General features: G+C 37.0%; 1 protein-coding gene across 2 annotated transcripts in view; it reads right to left on the bottom strand.

Annotated features, from left to right (window-relative positions):
• DOCK11 (dedicator of cytokinesis 11) overlaps window positions 1–17060 on the bottom strand; it is a 216527-nt gene that overhangs the window by 89796 nt on the left and 109671 nt on the right. For both annotated transcript variants that reach the window (XM_075187236.1, XM_075187237.1), the window contains 7 exons: window positions 16833–17011; window positions 15914–16030; window positions 13974–14049; window positions 11562–11665; window positions 8445–8556; window positions 1274–1340; window positions 716–763 (listed from right to left, as the gene is read on the bottom strand). In XM_075187236.1, the coding sequence (XP_075043337.1) occupies window positions 716–763; window positions 1274–1340; window positions 8445–8556; window positions 11562–11665; window positions 13974–14049; window positions 15914–16030; window positions 16833–17011 (703 nt within the window). The remainder of the gene's footprint in view (window positions 1–715; window positions 764–1273; window positions 1341–8444; window positions 8557–11561; window positions 11666–13973; window positions 14050–15913; window positions 16031–16832; window positions 17012–17060) is intronic.

Below are 17060 nucleotides of genomic sequence, written 5' to 3'. Positions count from 1 at the left end.
TGCTGAATGTGACGTAAAAGCTGCACTAGAGACTGCTCCGCCGGTACCCTTCTAATTATCCACACCACAATACAATAATATGATCAAGTATATTTACCCACTAATACCTGTCCAATTACACATACTGTGGTACATCACTTTACATAGCTCCACAGTTACCCAAATACAGGGGAGGGCTGGCAAATTTTAGCCTGAGGGACAAGGCTCGACTCAGCATCTTATTAGGAACATTTTAAAGGTAAAAAAATGTAGGTGGCCCAGTGACCCAGCCCAAGGTGGCCTCCTATGTGACCGGCACATGGGGGAGATGCCACCCTTCCCCACAGCCCAGCCTGCCCCTGCCCCACATCACAGTACAGTATGATTCTGGAACTAATTCCACAGTTACCCACATCACAATACATTACATTTATAGAAATACCTCCACAGTTACACACACCAGAGTACAGCATGATTCTGAAACTACCTCCACATCACAGCACATTGCTTCATATACTTATTTTACCTGCCACCAAATTAGTACAACATTTGTATTTTAAATAACTATTACTCCTCGGCTTGCATCATAAAACATTTATAATAAAACAACATTTAATTAGAACATCACATAGATACATAAATTGTACATAAGCAGATTTTAACTACATTAATTAAAGCTTCATACTAGGCAACAGCTGGGCCACTTTTGTTAGTAAATATTAAATGTTGACTGTACCTTGCCATGTTCCTCTTTCCTATATATCTGAAGTGGAATAAGCATGCCCTGCAAGGAATAATAATCACATCATTTAAATGGATACATTATTACATTTTAGATATCATATGTGTTATAGGTTAAGTGTTACTTTTTTTGCATAAGCAAAAAAATGTTCTATAGCAAGATTAATAAACATTTATAATATTATCTCACTTTAATTCCCATTGGATATTCACATTTGAAGTTTCAATCGCTCACACGCAGTAAAGCAATACAATCCCTGGGTGTGACCAAAATGAATATAAAGAAATAATTAACCACCTTTCCTTGATAAAATATGCAGTCAATATTTAACACAAAATAATGGAAGTTACACATATTGTAGCAATAAGTTTTCTCTAACTATATTGAAACACCACCTTAACACAATTAAGTGGGTATGCTTAGCAAGGCAAGATCCAGTGTGTCCTCAATCGGGGAGGTACCAGATAGCACCGTCTGTATAACTTAGAATTGCTCTACCCATAACATTTCAGACATTCGGCTTTATATAACATAGATAGGAGAGGTACTTACTCAAGAAGAGTGAGGAAGTTTAACAGCTCCTGTGGGGACATTTTATTCCAGTAGCTGATCAGCGAATCTAAAAATGACAAATGTTTACAATATGTTATGCAGAAAGCTGAATATGCCAATATAGTAAGTGGCTACCGGATCATACTGTATCACTAAGTGACATATTGTTGTTTAGTTTTACAATGGGCATCATTATTTATAGAGATAGTATAACTAAAGATATAAAGATGGTTCTAGCTCTAATGTTATTCGGACTTATTACATTTAAGGCTACTACATTAGCATGAAGGAAAACAAGAGTGTATTGATAACATGATTATGAGAATTTATAGTTAGAACAAACTTTTAAAATAAGTACATCATTAAGGAGAAAGTTGAATTATATTTAACATTTCAGTGTTCACAGTACAAAGCCAAGGTGAGTTGTCTTTGGCACACTGTACACATCACACTGTCCCCATTTGCAGATAGACAGTTCTTGCACAACAACTCACGGAAGGTCCATTAAGAGTTGTCAACATACACCGATCAGCCACAACATTACAAACCACTGACAAGTGAAGTGAATAACATTGATTATCTTGATACAATGGCACTTGTCAATGGGGTGGGATATATTAGGCAGCAAGAGAACAGTCATTTCTTGAAGTTGTTGTGTTGGAAGCAGGAAAAATGGTCAAATGGAAGGATCTGAGCGACTTTGACAAGGGCCAAATTGTGATGGGTAGATGACTGGGTCAGAGCATCTCCAAAACCAAGGTCTTGTGGGGTGTTACCGGTAAGTATTGGTTAGTATCTACTAAAATTGGTCCAAAAAAGGACAACTAGTGAACCGGTGACAGGGTCATGGGCGCCCAAGGCTCATTGACAAGCGTGGGGAGCGAAGACTAGCCCGTCTGGTCCAATTACACAGAAGAGCTACTGTAGCACAAACAGCTGAAGAAGTTAATGCTGTCTATGATAGAAAGGTGTTAGAACACACAGTGCATCACAGCTTGCTGAGTGTGGGGCTGTGTAGCCATAGACAGGTCAGAGTGACCCCTATTGTTCCTCATTATTATCACAGCCATTACTTAAGACGTGGCTTGATATGTTCTTAGCGTCTTTCTTAAAATTTGTTATAATCTAATATGTGGCTTTTGGAAATGTTACCAAGCAACTAAAAGTTATAGAAATTAGGAGATAAAATTAAAACTACATTTTTATGCTAATAATTATTTCTTTGATATTAAAAATATGATTTGTTGAAATTCAAAAGGAGTAATCTACTATATACAGAGCAGATGGGACAAGCAGTATGTGGGTAGAACTAACCGGCCAATTAAGAGGTTTTTATAGCATTTTATCCAGTAATGTAAGACATTCTCCTTCTAATTATTGTAAAATGTGACATAACAGGAGTCTTGATCAGGTTTCATTATGTTGTATAAAGACAATAAAATTGGATTGCGAAATTGGTAATTACTTTAAATTTATGTCACGTGCCGAAATTATGGGAAATTAATTTTCTTGCATACCTTAACCGCTTAAGGTCCAAATAACCAAACAGAACTGTTTGCTTTCCAATATTTATGCCTTTTTAGATTAATATTATTTAATGTGACACATTGGAGTACTGATATTTTACTCATTTATAATTATTTTATTGGGTCAATAAATATAACATAATAAATAATGGTTTACAGGAATCAAATCCAGTGTAATATGGTACAGACATTTTAACAGAAAATATACCAGAATATGTCTGAAAATATCTTATTTTCTATATAAGGGATTTAGTAACCAAGCAGGGGTATCATTTTTATATTTTGTAAATGCATCTGTGGAATAAAGAGTAGTTATACACCCCATTATCTCAGATCCTGCATCTCGGAAACCACAAACAACAATCCCATTTACAAAAAGTAAAGTATTCTTCTTCTTCTTCTTCTTTCCTGTAGCTCCTATATGGAGCAAAAGGCTTCCGAAAAGCGCTTTCATCGGGAACAATTGCCAGCACGCCTCTTTACTTCCTTCCACATCTTCCCTACTGCCAGGGCTTCCATCGCAATGTTCTTCCTCCAGGTCTTCTTTGGACGATCACGTTTCTGAGCTCCCTGAGAATTTCAATCCAAGGCTGCCTTCACCATGGCTCCATCTGGTTTCCTTAGCATGTGTCCGATCTACCCCCATTGCCTTCGCTTAACATGGATGTCGATCAGTTGCTGCCCTATCAAGTCGCCGCTTGATATTACTTCGGAACATCGGACAAGAAGCACAGTATAAGACCTCTATTGTTCCATGTGTCTCCCTCCTCTTAAGATGACCCTTCCATCAACCTTACATGAATGCTATAAACACTAAGCCACTAGAGTTGTCTGCTCACTCCACAGCTCCTCCGTACCAGTCACTAAGATTATACCAATAGTCAGGTAAAAAATGCTTCCTACTAAGCGTGGTACAAAATAAAGCATTACCCTCTAGAAGAATATTGATTAATGTTATGTTATGTTATTCCATGTACTCAATTTTCTTATAATGTATAGTATAGGTACAATATAAATAATAAAGCTATTTAAATGAATTAGTAGATTAGTAGTTTAATATAGTCAAAGCTCACAGCGTCAAGTTCACACTAGATAACAATAACGGAAGCATGTTTATTTTATACACGAGTCATCTAACAATATACTAAAATCTTATACGGCACCTTCAGATTTCAATACAATAGAAAATAGTCTGCACATAAGGGTAAAATGTATGGGTTTATATTTCTTAGAAATAAATGTCTAGCTAAAGTTCATAAAGTCAATTTGGAATTCATAATATAATTTCAGAATTATAAAGTTCAAACACTTTAATATAGTTCTTACTAAATGTATATGATTTAAAGGTTTTAATTATATACACAGTAGCCAGTATTAATGTAGATGAAAATTATTTTATGGTATATAATGCACTGAAACTTACATTTTCACTTACATTTGTTACAGAGGTTATTACTGAGTAGGAACACCCAGAATTTGTCTCAGAATTCCTATGATGCCACAGTGAACATAATTAGGTTCAGTTGGCATGCTAAATCATCTGAATGTACAATGATAAATTAAGTACATTTGATAACTCCATTTAGGTTATAAGATAATATATCTGCCCCTCCTCTTAAGATTATAATTGTATAACTGTTTAAAATCTATCGACAAATTATGTTTAATATTATAATTTTAAATCTAACTGTAATAGAATAAGTGGCTTTTATGCTTTTCCATTTTTTTTTTTTTATTATTTTTTTTTATTATTGGTGAGTCATGTAAACAGTTTGCATCTAACAATCATTTTTTCTATATCTGCTGTAACTCCCTACAAGCAATTTTCAGAGTATTTTTAGTGGCAAATAATTATTAGTTGTTTGAGTATTATAAATCCTGTCTTCAGTTGGATTAGACATAGTTACAAGATATCAGGGAATATTTACGGGTAGTAAACTAGTAGATTAATCCAAAAGATATTTTTTTTGGAGCGTACAGAACTTATGTATATAGCTGTCACTCACTGCCCCAATTTTACAGTAAGCCAGGGTGAGACTGGTTAGCTAAGGTCCGGTTAGGATTCAGTGGTTGTGATAATGGTCTATATTTCATCACCTTTTAACATTAAACACCATCTTTCAATACATTTTAAACTGTTACACAATTATAGTCTTGATAAAAGATTATTTTGTAGTATGGAAGTAGTTGAACAAACCAGAAGAGGTGAGAATTATACTGGCAGAATGTCAAGATTGAAGACTAAGGGCTAGATTTACTAAACTGCGGGTTTGAAAAAGTGGAGATGTTGCCTATAGCAACCAATCAGATTCTAGCTGTCATTTTGTAGAATGTACTAAATAAATGATAGATAGAATCTGATTGGTTGCTATAGGCAACATCTCCACTTTTTCAAACCCGCAGTTTAGTAAATATACCCCTAAGTGGCTTTTTTACAATGAATAAATCAGTTCACACTGGGAATCAATATTGAAGTAGAATTGTTTGCCTTTAAGTACATTTTGGAGTTAATGTATTTTTTTTATTTAAATGAAAACTTTTCTTTCCTTTTTGTGATACAGATCAAAATGTTCATATTCAATATTTAACATTTGTTAGTTTGAAACTAATATTGTTTAAACAGCACAGAAAGGGCTAACTGTAGGTTAGTTACAAATTTACAAACACCGCTATAAATGCGTATGGTGTCTAAATGCAGTAAGCCCTGACAAAGGAACCCGATAGTTCTAAAACGCGTTGGTTGTGTCAGTGCTCTGAGATTTCCTGTGCCATCGCCAACCTCGTTCTGATAACTAATTTCCAGCGTATTATACACCAAGTGACTATCCTATGACCATTCTTATAACTAAAGTACATGTATCTATTCATTTATCACCTACAACTACTTACATTGCATCTTAGGATGATTTTATCAAGATCCAACCATGACAGCTCGGTAACTGCGTTCAACTATTACCACAGCTCACATATGGTCAACGCTGCATTATAGGAGGTTTCTGACGAACTCTGAATGTGCCTGCTCAGTATTAACCTCCATAGCAAGTGCAATTCTAAATAAACTATACTTTCAACATCGTTAGATATTAGACAGTGGTCAAAGTAGAAATTTAGTAATGGCGGTATGAAAAATGTAAGTGCTATTCATATCCATTGATGGCGTTTGATAACTTTACAATGAAATCAGTAGTGGATGCTGTAAGACATACAACCGCCTACCAGCCTACTTTGACCCCTGTTCTTAGACATGAATAGTTACAAAAAAAGACTTTTAGAGATTAATTAGTGATTGCACTCACTAGAAAATAAAATAAAAAAGAAAAGTTTATTTAGATATTAAGGATTGATTAATGTTGAGTGCATTGTCTAGGGCAGCACAGAGGCCAGGTGGTTAGCACTTCTGCCTCACAGCACTGGGGTCATGAGTTCGATTCCCGACCATGGCCTTATCTGTGTGGAGTTTGTATGTTCTCCCCGTGTTTGTGCGGGTTTCCTCCGGGTGATCTGGTTTCTTCCCACACTCCAAAAACATACTAGTAGGTTAATTGGCTGCTATCAAAATTGACCTTAGTCTCTCTCTGTCTGTGTGTATGTTAGGGAATTTAGACTGTAAGCTCCAATGGGGCAGGGGCTGATGTGAGTGAGTTCTCTGTACAGCGCTGCGGAATTAGTGGCGCTATATAAATAACTGATGATGATGATATTATTATGAAGTTATTTAAAATCTTGCTGTGGCTAGCAGTAGTTTCTTCTATCCAATTGTTTAACTAAAATACTATATTAGAATTAGGAGTAAAGATTGAAATCTAAAAATATAAATTAATTAAAGAGCCAGAAAACAAAGGTTTGACGAAACAAAGATTTTGTCCACTAAGTTTAATGAGTTACATCATTGACTTTCTACTAAGCATAAGCATAAGACAAACTTCTATAACATATCCATTAGGTCAGACTATCTAGATCCTGCTTTAGCGATATAGAAAGTGTACAACAGATCACACTTCACAATTATCTCTGTCTTTTATTTACACAGATATCCTTGCACTAAGATTTAAGATTGATATAATTATTACTCCAGATTTGCCATGTGTGAAATTTAGCCTTAGTGTGTTCTGAGGCCCCCTTTAATGAACTGATCTCACAATAGTGTTTTAATCTACCAATGTCATTGGAAAACACTATTCTATTATTAAATACTAATTCCATTGCACATTACATATCCATGTATTTCTGTGACGGATGGTTTGGTGTCTTTTTTTCCTAAACATACATATACAAGGCAGGGATTTATTTTGAGACAGTCTGTAGCCTTGGATGAAATAAACATTGAAATGGCTATTGTTGTATGGTCCTGCTGCCCTTTGCCGCTACATGATAACTGATCTCAAGGGCAGTGCTTGGAAAATCGCTTCAGTGGACCACATCTGGGTACCCTGAAGCTCTCCCATTGAGAATGGGCTTTGGAAAGTGTATTTTCTGGGATTTAGTCTACTGACCATTTAGACTGCTTGTATCTGTCAAAGTTAAAACTATGGGCTAGATTTACTAAACTGTGGGTTTGAAAAAGTGGAAATGTTGCATATAGCAACCAATCAGATTCTAGCTTTCATTTATTTAGTGCATTCTTCAAAATAAGAGCTAGAATCTGATTGGTTGCTATATGCAACATCTCCACTTTTTCAAACCCGCAGTTTAGTAAATATACCCCTATATCTCTTAATTAATCATTATATTTCTGTGTCTGAGGTTACTCCTTCTCTGTTGAGTTCCGTGAATGTGTGAGATTAACCTAACTCAAGTCAAGTTGAAAATTTACCTGATAACAATTTCCACTCTCTACCTTGAAAGTACTTTATTCTTTAATTCACAATTAGGTTTGTGCATTGATTCACACTGAATCTCTAAACATGTGAACTTGTGATTTAAATAACACAATCCAACAGACACTGATTAGTACTGCATTATACTGCATCCCTACAACAGAGAAAATAATGAAAGCCTAATCAACTAATTAACAACCTATTATAACTTTGTACAAACAGGCAGCTCTTTTCTCTTTAACACATAAGGAATAATGAAAGCTAATGTAATTAAATCATGTTTAATTATGTGAAAAGCGCTAAGACAACAAGCCGACTGCTCTTCAATTAACTAAACAAATGCAGAATTTAATCTACCTATTCATATCCATTGATGGATTGGTTTGTTAAACAAATAGAGGTATAATTAGATTATTTAATACTCTTGATCCACTACTATTTACATGTTTAGAGGTGATCTCTATCTTTAATATTTTAATGATAGAGATCATATGGAAAACTTTATTTTATACATTTCTAACAATCTTTTTTGCAACATTGTGAATATTTATCAGAGAGCAAAAGACTCGTTATAAACATTTCTGGAATCACTCCACACCAGTTTCCTGGAGAGCGGACTGTTTGTCTGCGAAACGCGTTAAAGTGGTGTTTTTGATGCTTTTCATGCTACAACTGGGACTCTGCTAAGTTTGGACATAGTGTTTGTTTTAAAAACTACATGTACGCGTGCCAATAGATAGCACAGAACATGTGTAGGCAAGTACACACCACATGTGTGTACTTTAGCTAGTCATTTGTGTGAAAGACAGTGGGCTGAATGAATCTTACCTTCTGACATTACTTTGACGATGTACAGATAGCAGATGAGTAAACTCTTAATTTCGTATGAGTCCAGTCTGCTATAATGGGACACGCTGCTTTTGGTGGAGCTTCTACGTATCTAGAAAGGTCACATAACAACAAGGTCAGTCTGAGGGTTAGACGGCTGGTCAGATACTGAATACAACCTATGTAGCCTGACACAAAGAAATGAGTCGATCTCAATGAATAAACTAAATTGTGTATGTCTGCCACACAACAGTTCCCAGCATTCCTATGGTCTAATCTTAGTACAGTCAACTATTAGACCAAAAGTCATCCCTTAGGAAACTGATGGAGTGTTTACATATGGAGACATGGGGGTCAATGTATCAAGCTGAGAGTTTTCCGGCGGGTTTGAAAAGTGGAGATGTTGCCTATAGCAGCCAATCAGATTCTAGCTATCATTTTGTAGAATGTACTAAATAAATGATAGCTAGAATCTGATTGGTTTTTCAAACCCGCCGGAAAACTCTCAGCTTGATATATTTACCCCCTGGCATGGTTTAATTGGTATGATGAACACTAATTCAACTTTAAATGCAAACTAAACTGCTCACAAACCACTTTCTCTACTATTACCCAGGCTAGGAAATGATTTAACCCTTTATATTCCAAACCCTATACTTCATGCAAACGTTTGTGCAAAGAGTGGCATCATGACGATATACACATATTTAATTATAGCAATGTAGGAGAGGGATTTATACAACATACTTAATAATTTACCCATTATAGCAATATGGGAGAAGGATTTATACAACATACTTAATAATTTACCCAGTAATGCAATGTGGGAGAGGGATTTATACTACATACTTAATAACTTACCCATTATAGCAATGTGGGAGAAGGATTTATACAACATACTTAATAACTTACCCATTATTGCAATGTGGGATAGGGATTTATACAGCAAATTTAATAATTAACCCATCACTGAATAAAATATATGAGTCACCACAATCTCTGTAAACACAGTCTTCAATCAACAATCTTTTAAAATAGACCAAATATTATTACGTCCAATCAAAACTGTCACACACGTAACCAGATGCATCAGAGACTAAGGGAAGAGGGGCACTTAACTGTTTAATGGGACTGTGCAAGGGTAAGACTATACTTGTTGATAGACAGTAATAAATGGATTATTGCGCCTGCTAATCAGGCACTTGATACAGTGCACAAGCCAATAAGATTTGTCTTGTTTTAGAATATATGTGAAAGAAAGAAATGCTATGTTGTGATCACTCAGCGCATAAACAAAGGGACTCATTTAGAGTTGGACCAAAAAGGCAGGTACACCGAGTACCGTAAGGGTGTGTTCCCGTGAGGGCAGGTGCAATGACACACGATGATGATGATGATGACTATCAGCAGCACTATATAGCCGCTTCTGATTGGCTGGTTGCTTATGGTATAAATCCTTAGCGGCACAGCTATATTATATGAAGTTGCGGATGTCTGTTCACATTACTTAGCTGACATTTACATTTGTAAATCACATGACTACTGCAGGAAACAAGATTCCCATTTGATTTGTTCGGAAACAACAGATGTTTGTATTTAACTGGATTCAATTTCAATTACTTTGTATTTGTATTTTAAATTTATTGACATTTTATATTGAAAAGGCAACTTTTACATTTATTAATAGCTGTCCAGACACCATTCTGTCTTGTAAATCTACACTTCGTTACATTATATTATGTACAATTAGGATAATGTGACTTTCTTGTTTAACTACTAACATTATAAAGTCACATCTTTACACTACCTATCTATAAGAGCCCCACATTGTGCACCCTAAAAGGCTAGTGACATATAGGACCCTTAGGTGGGAATTCAACTGGCTGCGAGGTGTCGTGATGTCTGTGGAGACACATCGCTTTTAGACATACATGCCAACTTTTAAAACTTCTCACCCGGGCGATCCTGCGGGGGAAGTCATGTGACAGGGGATAGAAGGGGACGTGGTGACGTTGTCACGTCACCATAGCCCCGTCCCCACTATAATTCACGGCATTGAATAGCGGGTCGGGGCCTAATGACGTGATTAAGCCCCGCCCCCGCCATTCAATGTCGTGAATTTCGGCGAATCCGGGAGGTTTGCCTACTCTTCCGGGAGTCCAGGAGCACTCCCCGAAATTCGGAAGCCTCCCGGGAATTCCGGGAGAGTAGGCAAGTATGCTTTTAGATTTTACTAAAATCTCTGATCATTTTCCCTCGAGTCTAATAGACATGTATTAGCCAACAAGGTGAGCAGCCATACATCGAAGCGAAGCCCAGCGGCATCTTACAGCTAACTGAATCTGCCCCTTAGGAGTAGCAGGACCGGAGAAATTAAACAGTGACATCTTTCCATGTTGTTAAACATGTAATATCTAGAAATGAGTGAATACTTCAAAAGTTGAATATCATGTACTCCTGAGTTCAAAGAAAACTGGAAATTCTAGAATACTGAATTAAAATCAGTTTTCACAAGAATCTACCTTCGAAAAGACACTAAACTCAACATAAAAATCAAAACAACCACAAATCTATTGAAATGTTTGCTGACAAAATAGCTAGTGGACTGAGCGTAATAAATGGTCTGAGGACGACTTTGTCATTTTATAGACTTCAAAACACATTTCATCTAGAATGGAGTTAGTGCACTGTTTTGAAAAGATGGGCTGCAATAATTATCAATCAAGATGATAACAGTGGCAACATCTGACTGTTTAATAAGGACTCAATTCCTGAGAAAAGGCTTCTTTCTGTTCATAATTACTAGTATAAATGACTGAGTGAATGGTGGGTTATGAAATGTTAAAAGCAAAACTAAAATGTAAACTGTATTTTCTATGAATAAGAATTGTTATGTTACTTGGACCTCTGGATTCAATGTTCTAAAATTAAATTAAAAAAATAATCCCTGGGTTTATTTCTTACAGGTGGTAGATTAGTAACATGTGATTCACTCATTTCCAGTAAATACATCTATATGGGTTAGGAAACATGTCACTTTTCTGGTTGTAACTCTTCTGTAATGCGTCAGACTAAATTTACAGTCTGTAAAAATGGATCCAATGATGTGAACATTACATTTTCCCCATTCATACTGTGCTCAGTCATCCCTTCTGTGCTGAGGGAGCCTCGTGAGTCTTCTCTTTTCATGACACAGCCACTGGAATAAGGTGAACCGTAACCTTGTGAAAAACAAGAAAGTATTATACAATATTACTATTAAAGGGATAGTAAAATAATACCCACAAATCATTAACAGCTGAACTGATGAAACTCATTTAACAATCGCACAAAATGCAAACCTGGCCCTACTTTTTTATTTGCACAATCGTGTTTAATTGTCCACAAATGCCTTTTCGAGGTGCACCCCACATCCTGGTTTTGGAACCATCTCTGTAAAAGGGGGATGTGACTAAACTACTTTCACTTTACGACTACCTCACTCATTAAATGAAAATGTTCTGCACTCTTGCACCCCAGTCTGTACATGGTGAGTGCAGAGGATCTATGCCTGTTTTTGTTTATACAATGCAAGTCCCATGACTCTTGCAGGGGCGGATCTAGAAAAATGCTGTACCCGGGGCGATTTAGGGGGGGGGGGGGGGGGGGGAATTTAGGCCCCGCCCCTTTCTAACATCTTAGGCTGCCGACTGCTGCACACTATGTGCAGGTCAGTCTAGCCGTGACAGGCAGGGACAGTGTGCTGCCCGGCTGCTCTGATTGTGTTTTAAACACAGTCAGAGCAGCCGGGCAGCACACTGTCCCTGCCTGTCACGGCTGGACGGACCTGCACATACTGTGCAGCCGTCGGCAGCAAGAGTCTGCTAGGGGGGGCTAACATTCCCTGTTTTAAATATAGAACAGTATTTAGTACAGTATTAATTATGTGTTTGGAGAGTGCAGAGTATCCCTGTTTTTCTGTCTATACAATGTGGGCAACCCCCTCTTGCACCCCAGTCTGTACATGGAGAGTGCAGAGGATCTATGTCTGTAGATGAAAATATTCTGTTTTCCTTATTTTAAAGGTATAGGACCTCACCAAACCTCTTAGAGGGGGTGTAAAAGTCAAGTTTTTCTGCGGGGAGAAAAAACTATTCACACTCCCACAAGCAGGACCCCCCCCCCCCCCCCCCACACACACACACACACACACACACAAATGTGCACTTTCCAGCTTCTGAATGTAATCTGGCTCTGCTAAACAAAATCTAATCTTTGCACGTGGGTGCAGACATTGGCACTCTCATGCACCTAATCCGTACACAGCAAGGAACGCTATTCATTCTCCCATCAGATAGTGAATCATGCGCTGCCACCTTGGCCTGCAAAGTAATGCACTTACTCATAAAAACGGATGGATATCTGCAAGCCTAGGTCCCCGATATCAAGAAAGCTTATTTACACTACAGGTTCCACTTTGCAGAATAGTAAATAAGCCTTATATAACACTAGTTTTCTTTAACAGTTTCTTACATGAATGGCAGGTCAGCATTAACAATTGTTACATTTTCTTATATAAGGTGATCCATCTGATATAACTGAAAATTGTACAGGAAAGTAAACTTTAATTCAATGTCCAGGTTTGTCACTTTTGAACAATCAACTTGTTAGCTGTGTCTCTTAATGGCTCAGGGGAAAGCTCACTTATTTAGACAAGACATATGGAGTTTTATTAAGGAAGATACAGTACAACTTGTTTTAAGCAAAAAGGGAACTTTGCTAGTTATTTGTTATTATTAGTGTTTAGTATTTTTTATAGCACCAATACATTACGTTGGGCTGACTTTACAGCAACTGCTTAACAACTGAGAAGCGAGGAGGAGTCACTCTATGGTAGTCCGTCACATGTAGATGTAAAGAGGTAACAAGAGTTGGTGAGCATTGAAGAGTGCTTTGAGTTGCTTACAATAAATCTATATTGCTATTTTAGACATTTAATAAGTGAAATATGCAAAGTTCTTGCTGAATGTAAACAAAAAACTAGCAAGTCAGATGAAGTCCACGACAGATGTGTATAATATACACCCTACTTACCAAAGGTTTCCAGGAGCCTGCTGGGGGAGGGGGCGTGATGGGGGGGCAGGGCTCCAAAATGCGTGTCATTTTGGACCCGCCCCTGTGACGTAATGACACAAACGCGTCATTTGACAGCGGGGGATGGGGCCAAACGCCGCAAATCACCGGCAATCGCTGTGTTTGGGACCTAATTCTGCCCACTTCACTAGGAAGTAGGGCACTTCCTAGTGAAGTGGGCAGATCTGGGAGATTTCCACACTCTCCCGGGAGTGCGTAAGACTCTCGCAAAATGCTAGTATGATATACACTACAGTGGGCAAATTTATATACACAAAATACACAGTAGCTACCAACTTCTCTCTAAAGCAGCAAGATCAGCTCTAGGTAAAGTTCACCAGCACATACAGGCTAATCTGTTCTACTTGTACATGATTACTTTATCTTTAACACAACCAGTGAAAGGGAAGTACTTACCGGTGTCTCTGTCCATGATCAAGCTTGATCTGTTAGAAGGAGCGGAGAAGTTGTAGATAAATGTGTCCCTTGATGCCTGCAAGTGAATACAATTTTCCATTAGTTGAACAACATATTGGGGTACATAAGCTGTATTCGATACTACCATTAAACATTAATATATACTATTTTTAAATCACCATTTTTAAATCACTGCGTAGCAGTTCTGTCAAGTAGATCTCCTTGCATGTCCTACATGTTTGATATCTCTCCAGAGAATTTCAACAATATTCTTTCATAACTTTAATAATCCATTGTTAATTTTGAGGTCTTGCTAAAATATAGAATCCCTTTTGCAGCTTCAATTTCGTCACTGACTCTGGTCTGCCAGAATTATTATTGATCTTTAGTTGGACCATTGAAAAAGTAGAGATGTTGCCTATAGCAACCAATCAGATTCTAGCTGTCATTTTGTAGAATGTACTAAATAAATTATAACTAGAATCTGATTGGTCGCTATAGGCAACATCTCCACTTTTCAAGCCCGCAGCTTAGTAAATATACCCCTATGGGTCTTACAGATCTTGACTAGTTTAACAGTTCTTCTGATCTTCCATGTCTTAATGAGGTTTCTGACAGTGGAAATACCAAGTTGGAAGCATATCTTTTTATAGCATTCCTAAATTATCTTAACTGTAACTGTCAATTATCTTTATGTTTAAATCCTCAGTCAGCTGCTTGGAGAAATCCATTGTTGTTGAGGGTCATATTTCTTCACCTCTGGGATTGTACTGTTTGGCTTAATTTAAGGCTTAATTCCTCAATCAAGTTTTGAGGATTTAACAAAAATATTAATGAATGAACTGGAAGTGTGCCCAAACTTGCATATGCCACATGTAATATTTTATTCTTTTAGGATGTTACATTCAGCAAATAAATAGAAATTGCGTATTCAAATGTGTTGAAATACGCCATATTTAGGTTAATAACAGATGTAATCTAGCAAGGCTGTTAACATATTTTCCCTTAGAGATTCAGTGAAACATGCGATTCATCTAAGGGTGGCTGAACTTTTCGGTGGTAATTGTTTTCACGATTACCACCATTCCGACACCGAAGACACCTACATGACAAATGTGAAAGTGTAAAAAAACGATTACCATTTAAGCAGACTTACCTTCAAAACGACTCTCTACATCTCCGATCGCAGCACCACATTCCCAGCAACTTATTCCGATACAGACATGTCCGACACCAAACTTTGATGTCATTGCGACCTGAGTAAATCTGCATTTAAAGCGGCAATGTCAGGTTAAGTGTTTATACACTTAACCTGAGGGGTCCCGCCATTGCCGCTTTAATTAAACATTTATTCAGGTCCCAATAACATCGGAGTTTGGTGCTGGACATGTCTGTATCGGAATAAGTTGCTGGGAGCGTGGCGCTGCGATCGGAGATCTAGACAGTCGTTTGGAAGGTAAGTCTGCTTAAATGCTTATCGTTTTTTTACACTTTTACATTTTTTTCATGTAGGTGTCTTCGGTGTCGGAATATTCTGCACAGTTTAACCACACCCGAACTTTTACATACGACTGTATGTGATACTGTGGAAACCAAGAGCCAAATTCAATTGTCTGGCTGCCCCCCATTCCAGTAGTTCAGTCAATATGTTAAGGGTAAAACATACGTTTATTAGACAGAGAAGCAAGTTTGCAGTTTTGTAAACGGCCCTTGTTGTTTGCAAATAATATTATATATTACATATTATCAACTGACAAATATGAATTTACTAAAAAGAAAACAATACAGACATCTCATTTATGTCCTTTTAGAAAGAGATAATAAAACAATAAAATGTTACAGTACAGCATCAGCTAGTAATGATGGAAGGCTCTGCTGGTCTAACGTCTCTATTACAGAATGATTTGCTGGACAGTGTTTCTCTGGGAACGATTACTTACAGAAGCTGACATGTCTGTGCAGTGATACAAGGTGTCTTTGCTAGCGAATCGAGAGACATTCTCCAGCAGCATTCGCACCAGGGGAAGGTAAAGCAAGGTGATTTTTGCTTGCTGGTTCTATAAGATATATAGATACAAGAGACACTGTAATAATCATAATAATATTATAATAAAGACCCACACCAATCCCTGTACACAACATCAAAAAAAGTTATAGTGTTATTTTTAATGCAATGTTTGTGCATATAAATGTTCCTGGGTCTGATGATTGCGCCACCACTTTAGATGTAGAATTGCTGAGCGGGTGATAAATATTAAAAAAAAATTATAAAACAATTAAATAAATAAAATAAAAATATATAGGTGCTTGTATAAAACTTAAAAAAAGCTCATACATGCTTTTATAAACTTCTTTAACAGATTAAATGCACAAAAGTGTACATACTGAGAGATCCAAGCAGACTGCACATTGTGCAAACACCAGGGTTTGGCAACAATTTACTTTCCATTAAAAATTATTGCTTTTCAATATTAAAATTTATCGAACTTTGTTATGAAGTAGTTTCAATATTTCAACTTTAAAAGGCAGAAGTTGTGTTTCAATGAAGTGATCTGAATAAGGGCACTTAAATACCTTAGAGTATCAGGTAAATAAGTGCTCACTGTGGTCAGCTTTATAATAAGTAATAATGACTTCAAAGCCTTCAGGCTTATTCGCATATATTGTATTATATTGCATTGTCCAATTATGTTGCCCATCTGGAGTGCTGACCAACAAGAACACTTTCAACCACACGCGGTTGGCCATAGTGGACAAGATCCGTCTGTTCAGTGCGAGCACAGAACGTTGGGTCACATCTCTCATCTTTGTAAAAACTTTTAAAACTTGACCTACTAGACAAACTTTAAAATTCATTACCTTGTGCTGGTATCTGTTATCAAATGCATGCTTAATTAGAAGGTGCTTCAAAGTTGAGATGGCAGCGTATCTGATGTCGCAGTTTTCTTGTAAGGCCTGCAATACTTCTCTCAACAAGAGGCCAACCAGAAAGTGATGTTTACAATAATCGTCAGTCAAACTGCATTCCAGATTCATATCTGCAGGCAAGCACACAAAGTAAAAGTATTTTTCAGCACTTCAAAATAG

The sequence above is a fragment of the Mixophyes fleayi genome, chromosome 9, assembly GCF_038048845.1.
Source record: "Mixophyes fleayi isolate aMixFle1 chromosome 9, aMixFle1.hap1, whole genome shotgun sequence".
Classification (NCBI taxonomy): domain Eukaryota; kingdom Metazoa; phylum Chordata; class Amphibia; order Anura; family Limnodynastidae; genus Mixophyes; species Mixophyes fleayi.
Note: the sequence above shows the minus strand (reverse complement) of the source record. Positions and strands in the feature narration are given on the sequence as shown.